Here is a 17627-nt window from a genome sequence, read left to right as displayed (position 1 = left end):
TATCATATAACAGAGCCCTATTTAAAGTAATATATTGCTGCAATATATAACAAAGAAGTGGTATTTATATTTAAGAAAAAGAGTACAAGTTCAATTTTCAAGCAAAACAGTTTACATAAAAAAGCTAGGTTTTAAACTATAGATATACTTTTAAAACTAAACACAAAATTATTTGACACATTTGGTTGTCATGTGTTACTGTGGTCAGCAACACTGTGGTTTTAAACTAGAAGAATGAGCTTGAGGGGAAGTGACCTAACCACCTTGATACCAGTTGGTTAAAAGTCTTTGCAAAGAAAAGAGAAGTTAGATCTGAGAAACTCTTGAGTATACATAGCAGATGCCAGTTGTTTTTACAGTTTGCATCTAATGCAATGACATTTGATATGCAATGATATTTGTGTGTGACCTTGGTGCCAGTCCTGACCTGATTTTGCAATCTGTGAAGCTCATTTATAATTTTTTTAACATGGACACATGCTTTTCTTTCTTTCTTTCTTTCTTTCTTAGAAAAGTGAAACTTCTGCAGACTACACAAGAAGGTGCTGGGAGAAATGGACACAGTACAGATGAAGTGAGACACAAAAACATTAACATTCATAAACATTACCCATTCCCATTAACATAAAGTTGTGAATAATGACTGCTGAACAATTTAACCAGACAAGCTAGAGCTTTCCATCACTGATTCAACCCTGTGAATCTTTTATTCCATTCCACAGGAGAATCAAGGCGACTCTGTTTATGTCATGATGTCTTCTGCTGAAGCCACCACAGAAAATCCAGAATCGCTCATTTATTCCTCCACTGACTTCAAAAGCTCTAAACCAGAGTCACAAGAGTTCGGGAGCATCTCCTCACTTCATGCCAACTACGCTGCGATCCAACATTGTTCTGGAGGAGTGGCAAAGGCAGAGAGCTCAATGGGAGAGTCTTCAAAAGCAATAGAAGCACAGGTGATTGTGAGTGCAGATGTAGTTACTAAACAAACAGAGTCAAAGGATTCAGAGGAAGAGCTGTTTGCAGATTCCTCTCAGCTTTACGCAAAGGTTAAGCATCGTAAACCATAGAAAACTGGAGATTTTGCCATTTGTTTTCTCCTAAAAAATTCTGATATATGTAAACAATGGAAACTTTTAACATTAAGCCCCACTATTTCTAACACATAACACGCCTTTATGTTCATCAGCGATTTTGCTGATGGGTTGTAAAATGTGGTTAAAAACAAACGAGTGAACTTACGACTGTTAAAGGCAGTAGAGTGTAGACTTCAGCAGGAGAATAAGAAAAAAAAACCTCTACCAAAATGTATTTAAAATACATTTATTTCATACTAAGTATACTACAAATCAATTAACATATTTACTGACATATTGCTCGAGACTTACTGATATAAATATTATAATTAATCTTAATTTGGAGTACTTCTATCTTGCACAATGCACATTTCTTAATAGTAAGCCTAAAATGTGTTTTAACATCACTGTCAGTAAGGATAGTCCCATCTCTGTATAATATCAGTCTTTAAATGCAAGATATTTAAAGTGTACTTAAAGTATACCAGCAATATTTCAATTTTAGCACAATCAGATATACTTAAATATATCTTTAGATGGACCTCAGCACTATTTCCAGGAAGTGCCTTTAGTACAAAATTAGTTGCTCCGATTTAGTATAACGAAAGTGCAATTGCAGGGTATTTATATTCAGTACATAAATACTCTATGTAAATGTATTTGTAGTATACTTAGCATAAAATAAATCTATTTCAAATACATTTTGGTATATTTATTTTTCACTAGGGAAGAGCACTGTAAAAATGTTGTACGAGTAGTTCTTACACACGCAACTAATTGTACGCCTTTTCATTTATTATAACAGTAAATACTGTATTCTCCCCAATTTTTCCATTATTTTATATTTTTGGATGGTTAAACCATGGTATTATTTGGAGTGCTTTGGAGTTGCCATGGAAATAGGAATGTGATACATTCTATAGTATATCTATAATTCTGCTTTCAGAGCAGCAAGTTCTTAATAAAAACAACAATAGTCCGGATTAGAGCCACTTCTGAATTAATGAGTAACAAAATCGGTCTTAGATTTTTTTATTCTGCCCTTTTGAGGCTACACATAACACTGATGTGACCCAGGAAGGAATTAAGTTTGACATCCCAGTTCGAACATATTTGAAAACAGATACTGATGACTTTTTAAAAATTATTTGCATTCATTTTACATTCCCACAAGAAAGTGGATTTACACAAGTTAAACAAAGGATCTATGAATTTTAACTTTGTTTGTAGTGTCTTCAACATTGCCAATCAAAGCTTCAAATACTGTGTAGCAACCATGTTTTATTTTCTTTCAGTTTTTTTCCTCATTTATTCATTTAAAATCATACTGTTTGATCATTTAATTATTAATTTAATCATATAATCATTTACAAACCCGATTCCAAAAAAGTTGGGACACTGTACAAATTGTGAATAAAAAAGGAATGCAATAATTTACAAATCTCATAAACTTATATTTTATTCACAATAGAATATAGATAACATATCAAATGTTGAAAGTGAGACATTTTGAAATGTCATGCCAAATATTGGCTCATTTTGGATTTCATGAGAGCTACACATTCCAAAAAAGTTGGGACAGGTAGCAATAAGAGGCCGGAAAAGTTAAATGTACATATATAGAACAGCTGGACGACCAATTTGCAACTTATTAGGTCAATTGGCAACATGATTGGGTATAAAAAGAGCCTCTCAGAGTGGCAGTGTCTCTCAGAAGTCAAGATGGGCAGAGGATCACCAATTCCCCCAATACTGTGACAAAAAATAATGGAGCAATATCAGAAAGGAGTTTCTCAGAGAAAAAATGCAAAGAGTTTGAAGTTATCATCATCTACAGTGCATAATATCATCCAAAGATTCAGAGAATCTGGAACAATCTCTGTGCGTAAGGGTCAAGGCCGGAAAACCATACTGGATGCCTGTGATCTTTGGGCTCTTAGACGGCACTGCGTCACATACAGGAATGCTACTGTAATGGAAATCACAACATGGGCTCAGGAATACTTCCAGAAAACATTGTCGGTGAACACAATCCACCGTGCCATTCGCTGTTGCCGGCAAAAACTCTATAGGTCAAAAAAGAAGCCATATCTAAACATGATCCAGAAGCACAGGCGTTTTCTCTGGGCCAAGGCTCATTTAAAATGGACTGTGGCAAAGTGGAAAACTGTTCTGTGGTCAGACGAATCAAAATTTGAAGTTCTTTTTGGAAAACTGGGACGCCATGTCATCCGGACTAAGGAGGACAAAGACAACCCAAGTTGTTATCAGCGCTCAGTTCAGAAGCCTGCATCTCTGATGGTATGGGGTTGCATGAGTGCGTGTGGCATGGGCAGCTTACACATCTGGAAAGGCACCATCAATGCTGAAAGGTATATCCAAGTTCTAGAACAACATATGCTCCCATCCAGATGTCGTCTCTTTCAGGGAAGACCTTGCATTTTCCAATTTGACAATGCCTGACCACATACTGCATCAATTACAACATCATGGCTGCGTAGATGAAGGATCCGGGTACTGAAATGGCCAGCCTGCAGCCCAGATCTTTCACCCATAGAAAACATTTGGCGCATCATAAAGAGGAAGATGCGTCAAAGAAGACCTAAGACAGTTGAGCAACTAGAAGCCTGTATTAGACAAGAATGGGACAACATTCCTATTCCTAAACTTGAGCAACTTGTCTCCTCAGTCCCCAGACGTTTGCAGACTGTTATAAAAAGAAGAGGGGATGCCACACAGTGGTAAACATGGCCTTGTCCCAACTTTTTTGAGATGTGTTGATGCCATGAAATTTAAAATCAACTTATTTTTCCCTTAAAATGATACTTTTTCTCAGTTTAAACATTTGATATGTCATCTATGTTGTATTCTGAATAAAATATTGAAATTTGAAACTTCCACATCATTGCATTCCTTTTTTATTCACAATTTGTACAGTGTCCCAACTTTTTTGGAATCGGGTTTGTATTATGTCTCATTTAACAGTTTAATCATTTTTATTATATTGTTTTACCTATTTTCCTTGCTCTTGTAGTGCTTGTTACTGTTGTTTATTAATCTTATGATTTTGTGGTTTATTCACAAAAATATTTGTCACTTCATGTAATTGTCGTTGGTTTTGAATTGGTAAATTAACACTTGTTGAACTTGTGCTGGGTAATCGAAGTAGGGATGAAGTTCGGGCAAAGTCCTACTGAGCACTGAAACATATATGCAAAGATTATTCAATAAAACCTGCTCCTTTTTTAGCAATACTTCGTCTCCTGCTTTCTGATATTTCGCAGCTTCCTCTGTCTGCCTTTTTGGCTGATCTGATGAAGAGACTGGATCCAATATTTCTGGCATTTTGGAATGATATAACATTTATCAGTCATTATCAAGTTCTTTTCTGTATCTCGCAGTGCTGTTTATGGCGTTTTCGTGATGGTGTCACATTGTCTAGACCTGACCGCTAGTAATCAAACAAATTTTCTTATTGGATAGGCCTACTGAATATTGGTTCACTAAGTTTTTTCATGCCTTTCTCAAATCTCAAACTATCAGTCATTCTTCCAAATAAAAATGAGTGGGGAATGAAATTAAACTGTTGGACTGTAGGGGGCAAGAGTTCAACATTAAGCCTGAAAATATGGAATGTGATGCTGACAAATTCGGGAGAAAATGAAATCAAAAGTGTTGTTGACTTTGTGCCTTGTGCAGCCGCAAGTATTGTAGAACAGTACAGTTTATTATTATTTATTTGTTTGTTTGTTTCCTTAGGCTTTCATTTGCAGCTATTTGAATGTTTATTAGTAGAAAACTGTGTCGACCAACCGATATGCTCCATTCCAGACAGCTACTAAGCTTGTTTGATGTCATATTTAGGAGACATGAGGGCTCATTATCAGCTGTATCAAAAACAATCCGCATTGAGCAATGGGCTTGGCTTGATGCTTATGTAGCCTATTTAGTTATGCCCTTTATAGTGCTTTCACATTATTTACTTTAAGCATATAGTTACCCAACACTACACAGAAAGAATTGGCATCACTGATGGTATCTTCTTTATCTGTTTCTGTTGTTTTGTACAGAGTGTGCCAGATAATGGAGTACAACAATAAAAATGAAGTCTAAGTGATTACCTTTACACAATTATTGAACAGAACTGAATACACCAAACTAACTACAGGCAAACAATGTCTTTTTTAGTGCTGCTTTACACACTGTAAACCCGAACGCTCAAAATACTTATTTGGTTTGAGTAGGACAAACTTAAATTGAACAAATTAGTTTAGTTAAATTAACTGCTATGAGTATTTAGAACTTTCTTTTTCTTGTAAGTTCACAGCACTGACATATTTCAAGTAAACTTAATTATTTCACATTTCTTTTAATTTAGACTAACTTAAGTTTAACTGAAACTGGGCTGGGATTTCTATTTCCCAGCATGCTTTGCCCAAGGCACTCGAAAGGGAGAGTAAATGCTAAAATTAAGTGTTATATAATGTTTTTTTTTTTTTTTTTTTTTTTTTTTTTGTGCAAGATTAATGGTAAGGGAGATTTAGTTGTGATTAATGCTTTGTTATGCTAATTTAGAAGAGTTTCTGTTAATGTATGTTTTTGGAGAGTTACCATCTCAACAAGTATGCGGCTTGGTTTAAGAGCAGGTAAGTTACATGTTTTAAATTGCTGTACTTATCCAGTAAGTACTATACCATGTTAGCAAATTAGCAAGTTAGCATTTTCTGCATTTTCTTAGAGTTTACAGTGAAGTAAATAACTAATTTGATTTGCAAGAACTCAAAAAAAAAAAAAAAAAAAATTAACTAAATATTTTATGGTAATTGCTATTAAAATGTATGAGTTAGCTAACTTAGTACTTCAAGTTAGGAGGAATTAACATGCATGAGTACTACAAACTCAAAACTTGATAGTTCTGCTTACTTAAAATTGGGAACATCATAACTCAAAAAAATTGATGTAACTGATTACCTCAAATTTTTTGAGTTAGCCCAACTTATTCGGGTTTACAGTGCAACAAAATATGAATGTCATATATTTAAGGACCCTCTTGGAATTGCTCAGTTTATATTGATCATCATTATTTTCCTGTTTACTACTGTGAAGCTGGTTTGAAGCAATCTGTATTGTATAAAACGCTATACAAATTAAGGTAACTTGAATAATGAATATAAAGACACAGTTATCTAAAATGACAATTCTAGCTGGTCCCTTGTTCTCATGTTACAAACCCGTTTTATAAATATGAAACTCGAAATCTTTGTTTCCAAAGACAAATCTAAAAATGCTAAATATCTTATTCTTAACGAGGAACTTTGTCTTGTTTTTTAGTTAAAATTCCTCAAAATCCTTAAAACAAAATAGTTTTACCTCATAAGCGAAACTAAGGTTTATTTTCCTGGGGACCCACCACTCTGCACATTTTTTATGTGTGATACTGTTATCGTCATGTAAACTACAAAAACATGAATTTGAGAAAATAGTGATGACATGACCCTGTTAATTATGTGTTCAGTCTATAGGTGCATAGTGTTTCTATTCAAAGTCACATCTCCAAATACTAGCCTGGCATGCATAATACAGCATTTTTAGTCATTGTTCCAAGTTCCAGGTTCTATGTCACACACATGCGTCGTGCTGCTCACGTGAACAGCGTCAGCCAATACTGAGTCGGTGTTCTGACGCTGAACCTAGAAGCGCTGAACGTAAACAGCGTAGGAGAATAACCGGGGAGAGAAATTGTTGAATAAAGTCGTTATTTTTGTTTTGTTTTTTTGTGCACAAAAAGTATTCTCGTCGCTTCATAACATTAAGTTTGAACCACTGTGGTCACGTTGACTATTTTAACTATGTTTTTCTGGACCTTGAATGTGGTAATTACGTTGCTTTCTATGGGGGATTAAAAAAAACTCTCGGATTTCATAAAAATAACTTAATTTGTGTTCCGAAGATGAACGAAGGTTTTACGGGTTTGGAATGACATGAGGGTGAGTAATTAATGACAGAATTTTTTTTTGGGTGAACTAACTCTTCAACTCAACTTTTACACTCGCAAACTTCCCTAAGCACTCCCCCTTGGGAGAATCCCCACCTCCATTTTGAAGTGTGTTCAACTTAAGTGGGTGAGGCAAATTTATTTGGACAGACCCCTGACCCCTCGATTTTGACCGAAGGAGCAAGTCTACTCAATATACACTTAATGCAGATCCATAGACCACAATGCAACATGATTGTGATGTCACAGCAGATCGTGCTTAATTTACCCCTACTCTACACAACTCCACTAGTTGGAGTTATTTTTACATTTAACTGCAAAATACTTGTAGCTACCTTAAGCTGACTTATATGGTTTATTGTATTGTTATCATTTTCGTTTGTGTAATTTTTTTCTGTGTAAATTTTCCTTTGCAAGGGTTCCGCCAGTAGTGGGCACTCGTGCAACATAAGCAATGAAATACATTTGAGTGAATAAGACGGAGGGAAGTTAGTGAGGTGAGGGCATAAAAATTTGGACTTAAACGCAGCCTTTTTGTCGTTTTGTTCCTGTATTTCTGCTTCCTGTATTCCCTTTCAGTTTAGTCCCAGGCTGTGTTCAAAATCAGCCCCTATACCCTCATTCACTATTCCTTACATTACTCCACTAATATAGTCCACTTGAAGGAGTGAATGAAAACGAAGAAGTGAATTCAGACACTGAGTACACTGGAAGGGCTGCCTTTTTTGCATAGTTTGTGCCTGCTGTTTAATAATCATTTGAAACTTAGCAGACTCAAAGCTCCAGTAGTAATGAAAAAAAACTAGCATGTATAAACCTTAATTAAACAATCAATTAAAAAGCAATTTATATTATATTATTATATTATTACGCTGGCGGTTTGGAAAGTGGATGGATGGAAGATTCAGCTGCGGGCGCCATCTTCAGGTCAGACGCGGGAATTCATTTGGTGTGTGACTCTCACAGTGCGGTTGTACACTCATTATTGCAGTGCATTATGGGATTGAATGAGTGCTCTCGATAACATCCACTATGGTTTCGGACACCACTACAAATGGTGTCCCCTCAAATAGTGCCCTATTTAAGAGTAAAGGGAGCTATTTCGGACACAGCCCCTGATTAGTCCATATTTAGTTGCCTTAGTTACTGATTAGTCTCACCTGTGTCTCATCTAGTTTCCTTTGTTTGCAATGTGTATTTAAAACCCTGTGTTTCAGTTTCTCCTTGTTGGCTCTTATTTGCTTTATGCTTGGTTTGCGATCTCCTACATTTCTCCTGTGTGTCATTTTGAACCCTTTTTTTGCATACCCCTTTTCATCTTTATCTTCATGCGTGTTGACTACCACACCCATTACAAATGAAACAGTTTGGATCAAGGAATGCAATAATCAGACCTGAGGAGAAACGCTGTTATTTAAAAACACAAGGAAACTTCTTATCTGTATTTGATACAAAACAAGTGTTGAAGAATGTGCATGACAAAGTGTCATTTGTCAACAGCTTGTGATTGCTTCTTTGTGCTTTCACTTTTTGTTTTGTTTTTTCTACAGTCACCAGATACTTTGTCCCTACATTTGCAAATAACTTTGCTTTTTTTTATTTTTAATGGTTATTTATTTTGGATGTACCAGGTACTGCAGGTCAAGAGGTCAAAGCTTAAATAAGGATTCCGCACCTTGGGGAACAATTGAAGACTTCAGATGCAAAAGCCTCTAAGTGCCATCTGAAATTTTCTTATAAAATGAGCATTTTTATCAAGCTTGTATGTTTATGTTCAGTTATTTCACTTTAATGGCAATGAAAAGGACCTATTAATTGCCATTAAAGTGAAATTACTGAACCTAAACATACGAGCTTGATAAAAATGCTCATTTTAGAAGAAAATTTCAGATGGCACTTAGAGGCTTTTGTATTTGAAGTCTTCAATTACTGTATGCTGTGACACTAAAATGAAATAAAGTTTTAACTTGACCCCTTTTGCTATACGCTGACAGACAATGATTATTGAGCAATTTTCATGACTGGCGTTAAAAATCAAAGCAAGGTGAAAAATAGACTGATCTTGGTCTTGTCTTGACAACAAAATCAAAGACATAACGTGACATTCAAAGAAGAATGTCTAAACTTATCACTCAATGGGGGAAAATCCAGATCAAGACCATGGCATGTGGACTTACGGGTCATGGGTGCATGCGTAGAGCCAAGAAACTGTACTTGTTAAGAACAGATTCTTCCTCATAAATCTTCTGCCCAAATTCTCCCTCCACCTACCTACAGTTGCCCTGGCAGAATCAGGAAATACAGTGCTGCTATATAAGCTAACTCTCAACAGAATCTCCAAACATTGTGGCCGCACCTGTAGTGTGAGAACAGGAGAATCACATTGATTGCTGAATCCACTGACACAAGAGAAGGTTGGCTTACTTTAATAATGCAACAACATAATAACTGTAATATTGGTTGTTAGAGTTGCCATCTCAGTTTCTTAGTATAAACTAGACTTTGAATATAACTTTATTTATGTGATATGGAGTTTAAGAACACAGATAAACATTTTGACTCTAAAAAAAAGGTTAATCAGTGCAAGTTCAGACTATTTCTTTTCTTTTTAGGAACAAAAAGTGTTGTGGAACAATGAAAGCTTGTCAGTGCATCCTGCTACTCTTTAGCTGCCTGTTCCTCGATACTCTAGGTAAACTACAGTATGAATGTGTTTTTAAGGATTCATAAACATATAGTAATAACATTTGTAGAATAACTGAAAATGTATTATAATTTCCCTATAGCTTTGGAGTGTGAAGGGATTCCTGGCAACCTGAAGCAGATTGATGCTGGGATAGGGGTAGTGGGTGGGGTGAACAATGACAATGAAGTGTTCCTGTTGCTGGGGAATGGTTTTACAAGGATAAATGTAACAATGAAGCACTTTACGGTTGGACCTGCTGGAGAACTTGCAGTGAATTTATCAAACAGCGTCTTTAAGTTTCAGAGTGGCAAATTCAGCTCGATTCCAGGTAAGTAATAATAATAAAACAAAAAATAAATAATTTTTTAAGATACACATTTTTTTTTTTTCATTCATTCTCTATATTTTATTGTCAGTCACTTTTAAACAGGTGGATGCTGGAGGTGACCAGATTATTGTAGGTGTTACTCCGCTAGATGACGTCTTCTGCTTAAATAAGGATGCTAACAACATCGGGCCATCCAGCAATTTCCCTTGGGTACAACTTGCAGGAAAGCTGAAGTACTACAGCTGTGGCCCATACAGCTGTTGGGGAGTGAACTCTGCAGGGAATATCCTCATCAGAAGGGTAAGGGTAGTACTAAGAGCTTAATCAGGTATGAAGAAAGAGGTTCAGTTCATCACTGAATTAGGCATCATCTAATGCTAGGCAGCTTTAAAACATTACTTGTCACAGTAAAGGGATTGAAAACAGATGTGATCTGTGAGTTTTCTGTATCTTCTTGTGTTTTACAGTTTGTAACTGGTACTAACTGTGGAGGGGCGAGTTTCTTTGATGTAATTTCTGGAAGTATGTCCATGGTTGAAGTGGCAACTGATGGCAGCGTCTATGCTGTTGACACTCAGGGGTCTTTACTGCAGAGGTGAGCAAAGTTCTGTCAAATTTGAACAGATGTAAAATATGAGAATGATTTTCATTGGCAGAAACCATTATTCTTGTTTATTTTAGAACTGGTGTCTCTTCATCGAATCCCATTGGCACAGGTTGGTTAGGTTTTCTTGTGTGTCCCAACGGCCACAAGCATGTGACTTTTGATCTGGGAAGGCTGTATGTCATCTGTAGTGATGGATCCATCAAGAGATGCATTTAAATGTCCAACAGAGGAGCTCAACTATCATTAACAGAAAATTGAAAATGAAACTTGTTTTTCCTGTCTTTCCTTTGTTACATTTATTTGTTGTCGATCAAATAAAGCGTTTTGATTTATGCTTTATTATTTTTAAAGTGTCAATGAAGAATTGTTACATAATCAATTTCTTTATAATCAATAATTACTGGAACTCATTCACATGTTTAAATAAATTCACATTTGGGGAAAATGCATGAGACATCATCTTCAGTTTGTCAGAAGCAGTGTTGGGGAAAGTTACTTTTAAAAGTAATGAATTACAATATTTCGACCAACTGTCACCTGCGTGTGCATGAGAGGGTTGAGAGTTCATGCTTGACGAAACTTGAAGCGTGACGTATAAGCGTGCCGAGAAACTCACGCGAAAAGTCACGCGGATGTCGGATGCCGTCAGTTTTTTTTAAATATATATATTAATGCTCACAACAAAATACACAGAATACCAGATAATGATAATGAAAAACAAACAAGACAGAATAACAGAGACGGCAGTTCTCGCGTGAGTTTCACGTGAATCTCCCGCGAGAACGTCATGAAAGTTTCACGTTCACGATTTTTTCGGAGTCAGATTGTTTGCATTTTTTTTAATTACTTACCCTGTAACTACATGAAATAAGAGTGTAACAAGCACCACTTTAATTTACAGCCCGCAATGTCATACTTACCCTGTAACTACATGAAACAAAAGTATATTTCCCCATGTATTAAAAAAGATTGCAATAGTTCTTTCTACTTGCCTTGTAAGATTGTTGTCCATCATAATAGTATAAGTATTAGTTCTAAAATACTTACAGTAGCCTATAAATAATTTGTTATTTTCCTGGTTGTTACCCCTTTATTCCCAAGACTTTACATATTGTTCCCCTATACTTACACGTACTTACTTTATAGGTACACTATAATTATCTGAAGTTACGCTGTATATTCTTTGTAATTACGCAGTACTTTCCGGGCTGTAATCTAAAGAGTTACCGAATGTTTTTGTGAAAGTGAGATGAGTAAATGCTCACATTTTGTCTAGAATTACAATAGCCATCATGTTCACACAGCACACACAACACCTCTGCACTTTATTTCTCTCAACATGGGGACAGGAGAGCTGTCAATCACTGTGAAAAGGTAACTTGGGTTACTTATTTGAAAAAGTAATGTGTTACTTTACTAGTTACTTGAAAAAGTAATCTGACATAACTCAAGTTACTTGTAATACATTACCTCCAACACTGGTCAGAAGGAATGATAAATCATTTACAGTAACACACTTACAATGCTACATTTAAGTAAAGTAAAATAAAGCTACCTAATGTAATATGCAGTGGTAACACTTTACAATAAGGTTCATTAGTGAAACATTAGTTAATGTATTAACTAACATGAACTAACCATGAGCAATACATTTGTTACTGTATTTACTAATCTTTGTTATTGTTAGTTATGAAAATACAGTTGTTCATTGTTTGTTCATGTTAGTTCACAGTGCATTAACTTACAAGATTTTAATAATGTATTAGTAAATGTTGAAATTAACATTAATAAAGATGAATAAATGCTGTGGAAGTGCAGTTCATTATTAGTTCATGTTAACTAATGTAGTTAACTAATGAACCTTATTGTATACAGTCAGCCAGTTGTTATCGCATATTGTACTGTATCATGTTAAAGAAGATTATTTTTTAAAAACGACAAATGACTGGTACATTTATTATTACATGGCTACTCACCACATTTGTAAATAATTTGACACAAAATAAATATATTAGCCCATTTAAAAATGAATAAAGCTTTGAGCAAGCAAACACTACAATAACATTACAGTAACATTAATACTGAACTGCAGTGAGAAGGATGCCATACGAAGTGAGCAACTTAACCTCTTCATCAAGTGCTCTTCCATAAGGCTATCAGTAAGTGGCTTATGTAAGGGTCACTTCAAGGAACTTGAAGACTCATTGGAGATTAGAAAAATCAACACAGAATCGCTCACCGGTAATCACTAGAAGATGCATGCCGATAAGAAATGTGTCTGAATGTGGTTCGACGTGCTCTGATGTCATGCTGACATTTGTCAAAATAACCTCCGTGACATCAAGGTGTGCCAGGCAGTGTATTCATGCATGCATTTGCTCCAGAGCTTTTTTTTTAAAAAAAAGGAACTCCAAGGTTAGCGATAAAAAACAACACAACAGTACACAGCAAAGATACAAAAATATGCCATCAGAGTCTCCCTATACGCTCTTAAAATACAAAATATTTGTATAGGCCTATAAATGCATATTTTGCAATAAACTTATAGTTTATACATTTTATATATATATATATATATATATATATATATATATATATTGTTAAGTGTGTCCCTGGCTTTAGTTTGTTGTTTGTTGTGTTTCCTTTGTTTCCCGCCAGTTATGAGTTGTCATGGTTACTAATATGATTAGACATTCAGTTCAGCTGTGTGTTATTAATTACCTTGTTTCCCTTAGTACTTCAGTTACTTTGGTTCCTCAGTTCATTGTTGGTTGTTGTATAGACTTACACACCATCTTGCTTTTTAGTTTCTTGTTAAATAAATCTTGTTTTTCTCTTTAACCTCCCGCCTTCTTTGTCAGCTTTGGACCAGACGTAACAAATACATTATTAAAATCAAACTTTTTTTTTTTTTTTGGTCTGATTTTCAAGTTATTTTTTGTTTCAAATCAAAGTTTGAATTGTTGTGAGTGACCTTATAGCTGGTTGGTTTGGTTCATGACTTGACATGAACGCTTTTTAAAAATCTTTATTGGAAAAATGAATGGGACAAACACTTCATGAACCAAGGCTGCTGAAAAAGCAAGTGAGTACTGGTGCATTATATGGAATGATAATAGCAAATAGAAAATAAATAGCTTGTACCTGTAAATTGTGGATTATATTAATAAGTAAATAACTTTGTTAACAGCCACATATCTGTTTCTACCACCACTAGTTTTTGAACCCTGGTTAGGCCCTGCTGTTGCCTTATTAATATACAAAGTACATTTTACCTTTTGTACCTTTTATATTTATTTTGTACAAACAATTTGTTGTATTTTTTTTTATCCATAGGATATATTTACTGTATATATTTTTGTATGTACTGATTTCTTCTTTATTTATAATGCTGTGTGATGTTAGGTGGGTTATGTTTAACACATTTAACACTGTGATGATCAGTTCCACTCAGTAAAGTGTGTATTCTAAACTGATCAAGCAAAAAAAAGAAAACCCCACCACCAACAACACCACTACTAATCAGTATCTGTGATCAGCAGAATTCTGTATGTCACCTGAAGTGGAAAAAAACAGTCTTGTGACAAAAGAATTCAACCAATGTGAGCAAAACAGGTTCTTGTACAGATATGCCAAGACATCAAAATATCAAAGACTAACCAAATCCCCCTTAAACCACTGCATAATTCCTGTAAATGGTAGGTAGATGTTGCCTAATCAGGAAACAAATTCCAGCTATATAAGCTAACTGTCATGCAACAGATTCTCCAAACATTGTGGCCGCACTTAGTGTGAGAACAGGAGAATCACATTGCCCGTTGAATCCACTGACACAAGAGAAGGTTGGCTTTATTTAATAATACATAATTATTGTAATGTTGGTAGTAGCAGTGGGATTTCAGCTTCTGCGTATAAACTAGAAACAACTTGATGTTTATTCATGTTGTAGGGAATTTAAGAAGACAGATACTTTTCACAATCACTCAGTGCAAGATCACATGCAGGTGAGTTAATAGACTTTTTTTCTTGAGTTAACAGACTTTTGTTTTCTTGAGTTAATAGACTTTTTTGGTTACACTTTATTTCGATGGCCTACTTCAGACATTCTACTAATATAAGTAACTTTTTAACATTTCTCTAATTCATTTTTTAACTACGTGCCAAATAACTCATTTGATTATTAGTAGGCTGTTAGTTTAGGGTTCGGGTTTGTAGAATAAGCTGACATATAGTTGCAAATAACTTGTAGTCAATGTCTGTAGGAGCATCAAAATAATGTGTTAGCAGCAGACTGCTAATAGTATAACTCTTATAGTTGGTAGTAGATGCGTAGTGGCAAAGTTACTTATAGTTAGTAGAATGTCTAAAGTGAACCATTGAAATAAAGTGTTAGCCTTTCATTTTCTATTTAGGAACGGGACCAGGAACAATGAAAGTGTGTCAGTGCATCCTGCTCCTCTTTAGTCACCTGTTCCTTTATACTCTAGGTAAATAATTTTTCATAGGACTATTGATCAAGATCATAACAATCACAGAATAATCGGCAATACTGATTATTTTATTATATTTTCCTTAAAGCTTGGAATTGTGAAGTAATACCTGGTACCCTGAAGCAGATTGATGCTGGGCTAGGGATAGTGGGTGGGGTGAATGATGACAATGAAGTTTTCCTGTTCCTGGGGACCAGTTTTGAAAGGATAGGTTTATCCGCGAAACACTTTACTGTTGGACCTGCTGGAGAACTAGGGGCAAATTCATCAAACAATGTCTTCAAGTTTGTGGATGGTAGCTTCAAGCTGATTCCAGGTAAGAAGTGTTGTGGTATGCTTCCTATGCAATGTGTATTTTTGCCAGTTTGGCAGTCTGGATGAGTCAACTCTAGTTGGATCTAGTCTGCAGATTTTAAGCATTTGGAGTTGACAGATTTTACAGCAAATCGTGTATGATGGGCACAGACTCCTGGTTCAGACTCTCACATCTCTTTGGAGCTTCAGACTCAACTTTAATTCAGTCAAAGAGTATCAAACATGATATTTTGAACTTATTTTACAACACAATGTTTGTTTAGTGTATGATGATCAGTCTGTCTATGCTGACTTTTTTCATTCAGTGTCTTCATTTTGCTGTCAGGCATTCAATTCAAACAAGTGGATGCCGGAGGTGACCAGATTATTGTAGGTGTTTCTCCAGTAGATGACGTCTTCTGCTTAATTAAGGATGCTAACAATGTCGGGCCATCTGGTGATGCTCCTTGGGTACAACTTGCGGGAAAGCTGAAGTACTACAGCTGTGGTCCATTCAGCTGTTGGGGAGTGAACTCTGCAGGGAATGTCCTCATCAGAAGGGTAAGGGTACTAAGGATTCAGGATCTTGTTAAGTACTGAATCCTGAATTCCTGAAATAGGCCTCTTCTAGGCTGTTTAAAATCATTACTTCTTAAAGGAAATGAAAACAGATGTGACCAAGCTATTGGTGAATCATTTTTGTCTTTTTTTTTTTTTTGTTGCACAGTCTGTAACTGGTGCTTCCTGTGGAGGGTCGAATGTTTTTGAGGCTGTTGCTGGAGCTCTGTCCATGGTGGAAGTAGCAACTGATGGCAACGTCTTTGGTATTGACCCTCAGGGGAATTTATTGCAAAGGTGAGCTACAAAAAATATTTCTTGCAGTTTAGTTTAAAGAAATTGACAATTTTAAACAAAAAATAAATTATTTTCATTGGCAAAAATCACTATTCTTGTGTATTTTAGGATTGGTGTTTCCACATCTAATCTCTTTGGATCAAGTTGGACAGTTATTAACATGTGTCCCAATGGCCACAAGCATGTGACTTTTGATCTGGGGTGGCTTTATGTCATCTGTAGTGATGGATCCATCAGGAGATGCATTTAAATGTCCAACAGAGGAGCTCAACTATCATTATAAACAAAAATTCCTTTTCTTTATGTTTAATTTCTTTGCTGTTTAACCAATAACATTTTATGACTTATGGTTTTACATGACTTTTAAAGTGTCAATAAACTGCTTCATAATCAACTTCTTTATAATTTTAAATTAATTTTAACCCTTGTGCTGTGTTTAAAGAAAACAAAAACAACAACAACAACAAAAAAACACCATTTTATTATTCAGTCTATGAATCGCTCATTATGCTCACCAAATATTTGTTTTTGGAGCTGATTGATCATCTGAGCTAATGCACCTCAGTTTTTTTTTTTTTTTTTTGAGGTGAATAAACTCAAGTAAACTTTTTTGAGGCGCTTCAAAATTAAATACAAAACCTGTAATAACTGAAAAAAAGCATGTTGATAAAAATGGTTGATTCCAATATTTGGTGATAAAGTAGAATAGTAAGAGATTTCAATATACAGTAATATATATATATATATATATATATATATAGTAACACCACAAGTGTGACATGGTCCCAAATATATATATATATAAATGGGGAAGTTGTTATACCATGTGTGAGCAAGTCAGTGAGATTTAGTCCAATGCCATAACATTAACTAGCATTTTTGGGGAAAAGAAAATTCTCTCTGCATCAAAATGACTGGAACACAATGTAAAGATTAAATGAATTGACAGGTAGAGAAAATGTATGAGACGCATCTTTCAGTATGTCAGAAAGAATGGAAAACAGTAATATACTTACAATGATACACTTAAGCAAATTTACTTTGTAAGTCATGAGCTGGAACGTTTTTTTACATTGATGAATGTCTGGATGCATTCCTGATAGCATCTTGAATGTGTCCAAAAATGAATGCAGGAAGTGACCAGGAGTAAATACTCTTACATATCCTGCATGGAATATGACAGAATTTTTACTTTGAGTGAACTTTATAATGTAATAGATGGAATCCCTTTTAAGCAGCACTATATTTTAAGATTACCTTGCTGTTTAATCAAGTGGTATAAACTTTTCTCTCAAG

At 35.2% G+C, this 17627-nt stretch overlaps 2 protein-coding genes across 5 annotated transcripts; both read left to right on the top strand.

Moving 5' to 3' along the window:
• The first annotated feature begins 9354 nt into the window (after window positions 1–9354).
• On the top strand, window positions 9355–11139 carry LOC127510949 (fish-egg lectin-like). The gene is made up of 6 exons (XM_051891131.1): window positions 9355–9485; window positions 9684–9763; window positions 9858–10085; window positions 10174–10385; window positions 10553–10680; window positions 10767–11139. The coding sequence occupies exons 2-6, from the start codon at window positions 9706–9708 to the stop codon at window positions 10906–10908; spliced, it is 768 nt and encodes a 255-aa protein (XP_051747091.1). The 5' UTR covers window positions 9355–9485; window positions 9684–9705; the 3' UTR covers window positions 10909–11139.
• Window positions 11140–13451: 2312 nt separating this feature from the next.
• On the top strand, window positions 13452–16725 carry LOC127510918 (fish-egg lectin-like). 4 transcript variants are annotated; one of them, XM_051891088.1, is made up of 9 exons: window positions 13452–13777; window positions 14455–14534; window positions 14642–14696; window positions 14794–14810; window positions 15105–15179; window positions 15271–15498; window positions 15823–16037; window positions 16204–16331; window positions 16440–16725. In XM_051891088.1, the coding sequence occupies exons 5-9, from the start codon at window positions 15122–15124 to the stop codon at window positions 16579–16581; spliced, it is 771 nt and encodes a 256-aa protein (XP_051747048.1). In that variant the 5' UTR covers window positions 13452–13777; window positions 14455–14534; window positions 14642–14696; window positions 14794–14810; window positions 15105–15121; the 3' UTR covers window positions 16582–16725. The 4 variants fall into 4 exon arrangements, with proteins under 4 accessions (XP_051747048.1, XP_051747047.1, XP_051747046.1 ...); XM_051891087.1 differs by lacking the exon at window positions 14455–14534; XM_051891086.1 differs by lacking the exon at window positions 14794–14810.
• Window positions 16726–17627: the final 902 nt, after the last annotated feature.

Source organism: Ctenopharyngodon idella, chromosome 4, assembly GCF_019924925.1.
Source record: "Ctenopharyngodon idella isolate HZGC_01 chromosome 4, HZGC01, whole genome shotgun sequence".
NCBI classification, from domain to species: Eukaryota; Metazoa; Chordata; class Actinopteri; order Cypriniformes; family Xenocyprididae; genus Ctenopharyngodon; species Ctenopharyngodon idella.
The sequence above is the reverse complement of the archived record's forward strand: the minus strand, read 5'-3'. Positions and strand labels throughout refer to the sequence as shown.

Bases quoted from the DNA above. Each gene is read 5' to 3' on its own strand.
- LOC127510949 (XM_051891131.1), top strand. From the start codon at position 9,706: ATGAAAGCTTGTCAGTGCATCCTGCTACTCTTTAGCTGCCTGTTCCTC. The intron at 9,764-9,857 runs GTAAACTACAGT...ATTTCCCTATAG, and splicing joins CCTGTTCCTCGATACTCTAG to CTTTGGAGTGTGAAGGGATT. The intron at 10,386-10,552 runs GTAAGGGTAGTA...TGTGTTTTACAG, and splicing joins GGAATATCCTCATCAGAAGG to TTTGTAACTGGTACTAACTG.
- LOC127510918 (XM_051891085.1), top strand. From the start codon at position 15,122: ATGAAAGTGTGTCAGTGCATCCTGCTCCTCTTTAGTCACCTGTTCCTT. The intron at 15,180-15,270 runs GTAAATAATTTT...TTTTCCTTAAAG, and splicing joins CCTGTTCCTTTATACTCTAG to CTTGGAATTGTGAAGTAATA. The intron at 16,332-16,439 runs GTGAGCTACAAA...TGTGTATTTTAG, and splicing joins CAGGGGAATTTATTGCAAAG to GATTGGTGTTTCCACATCTA.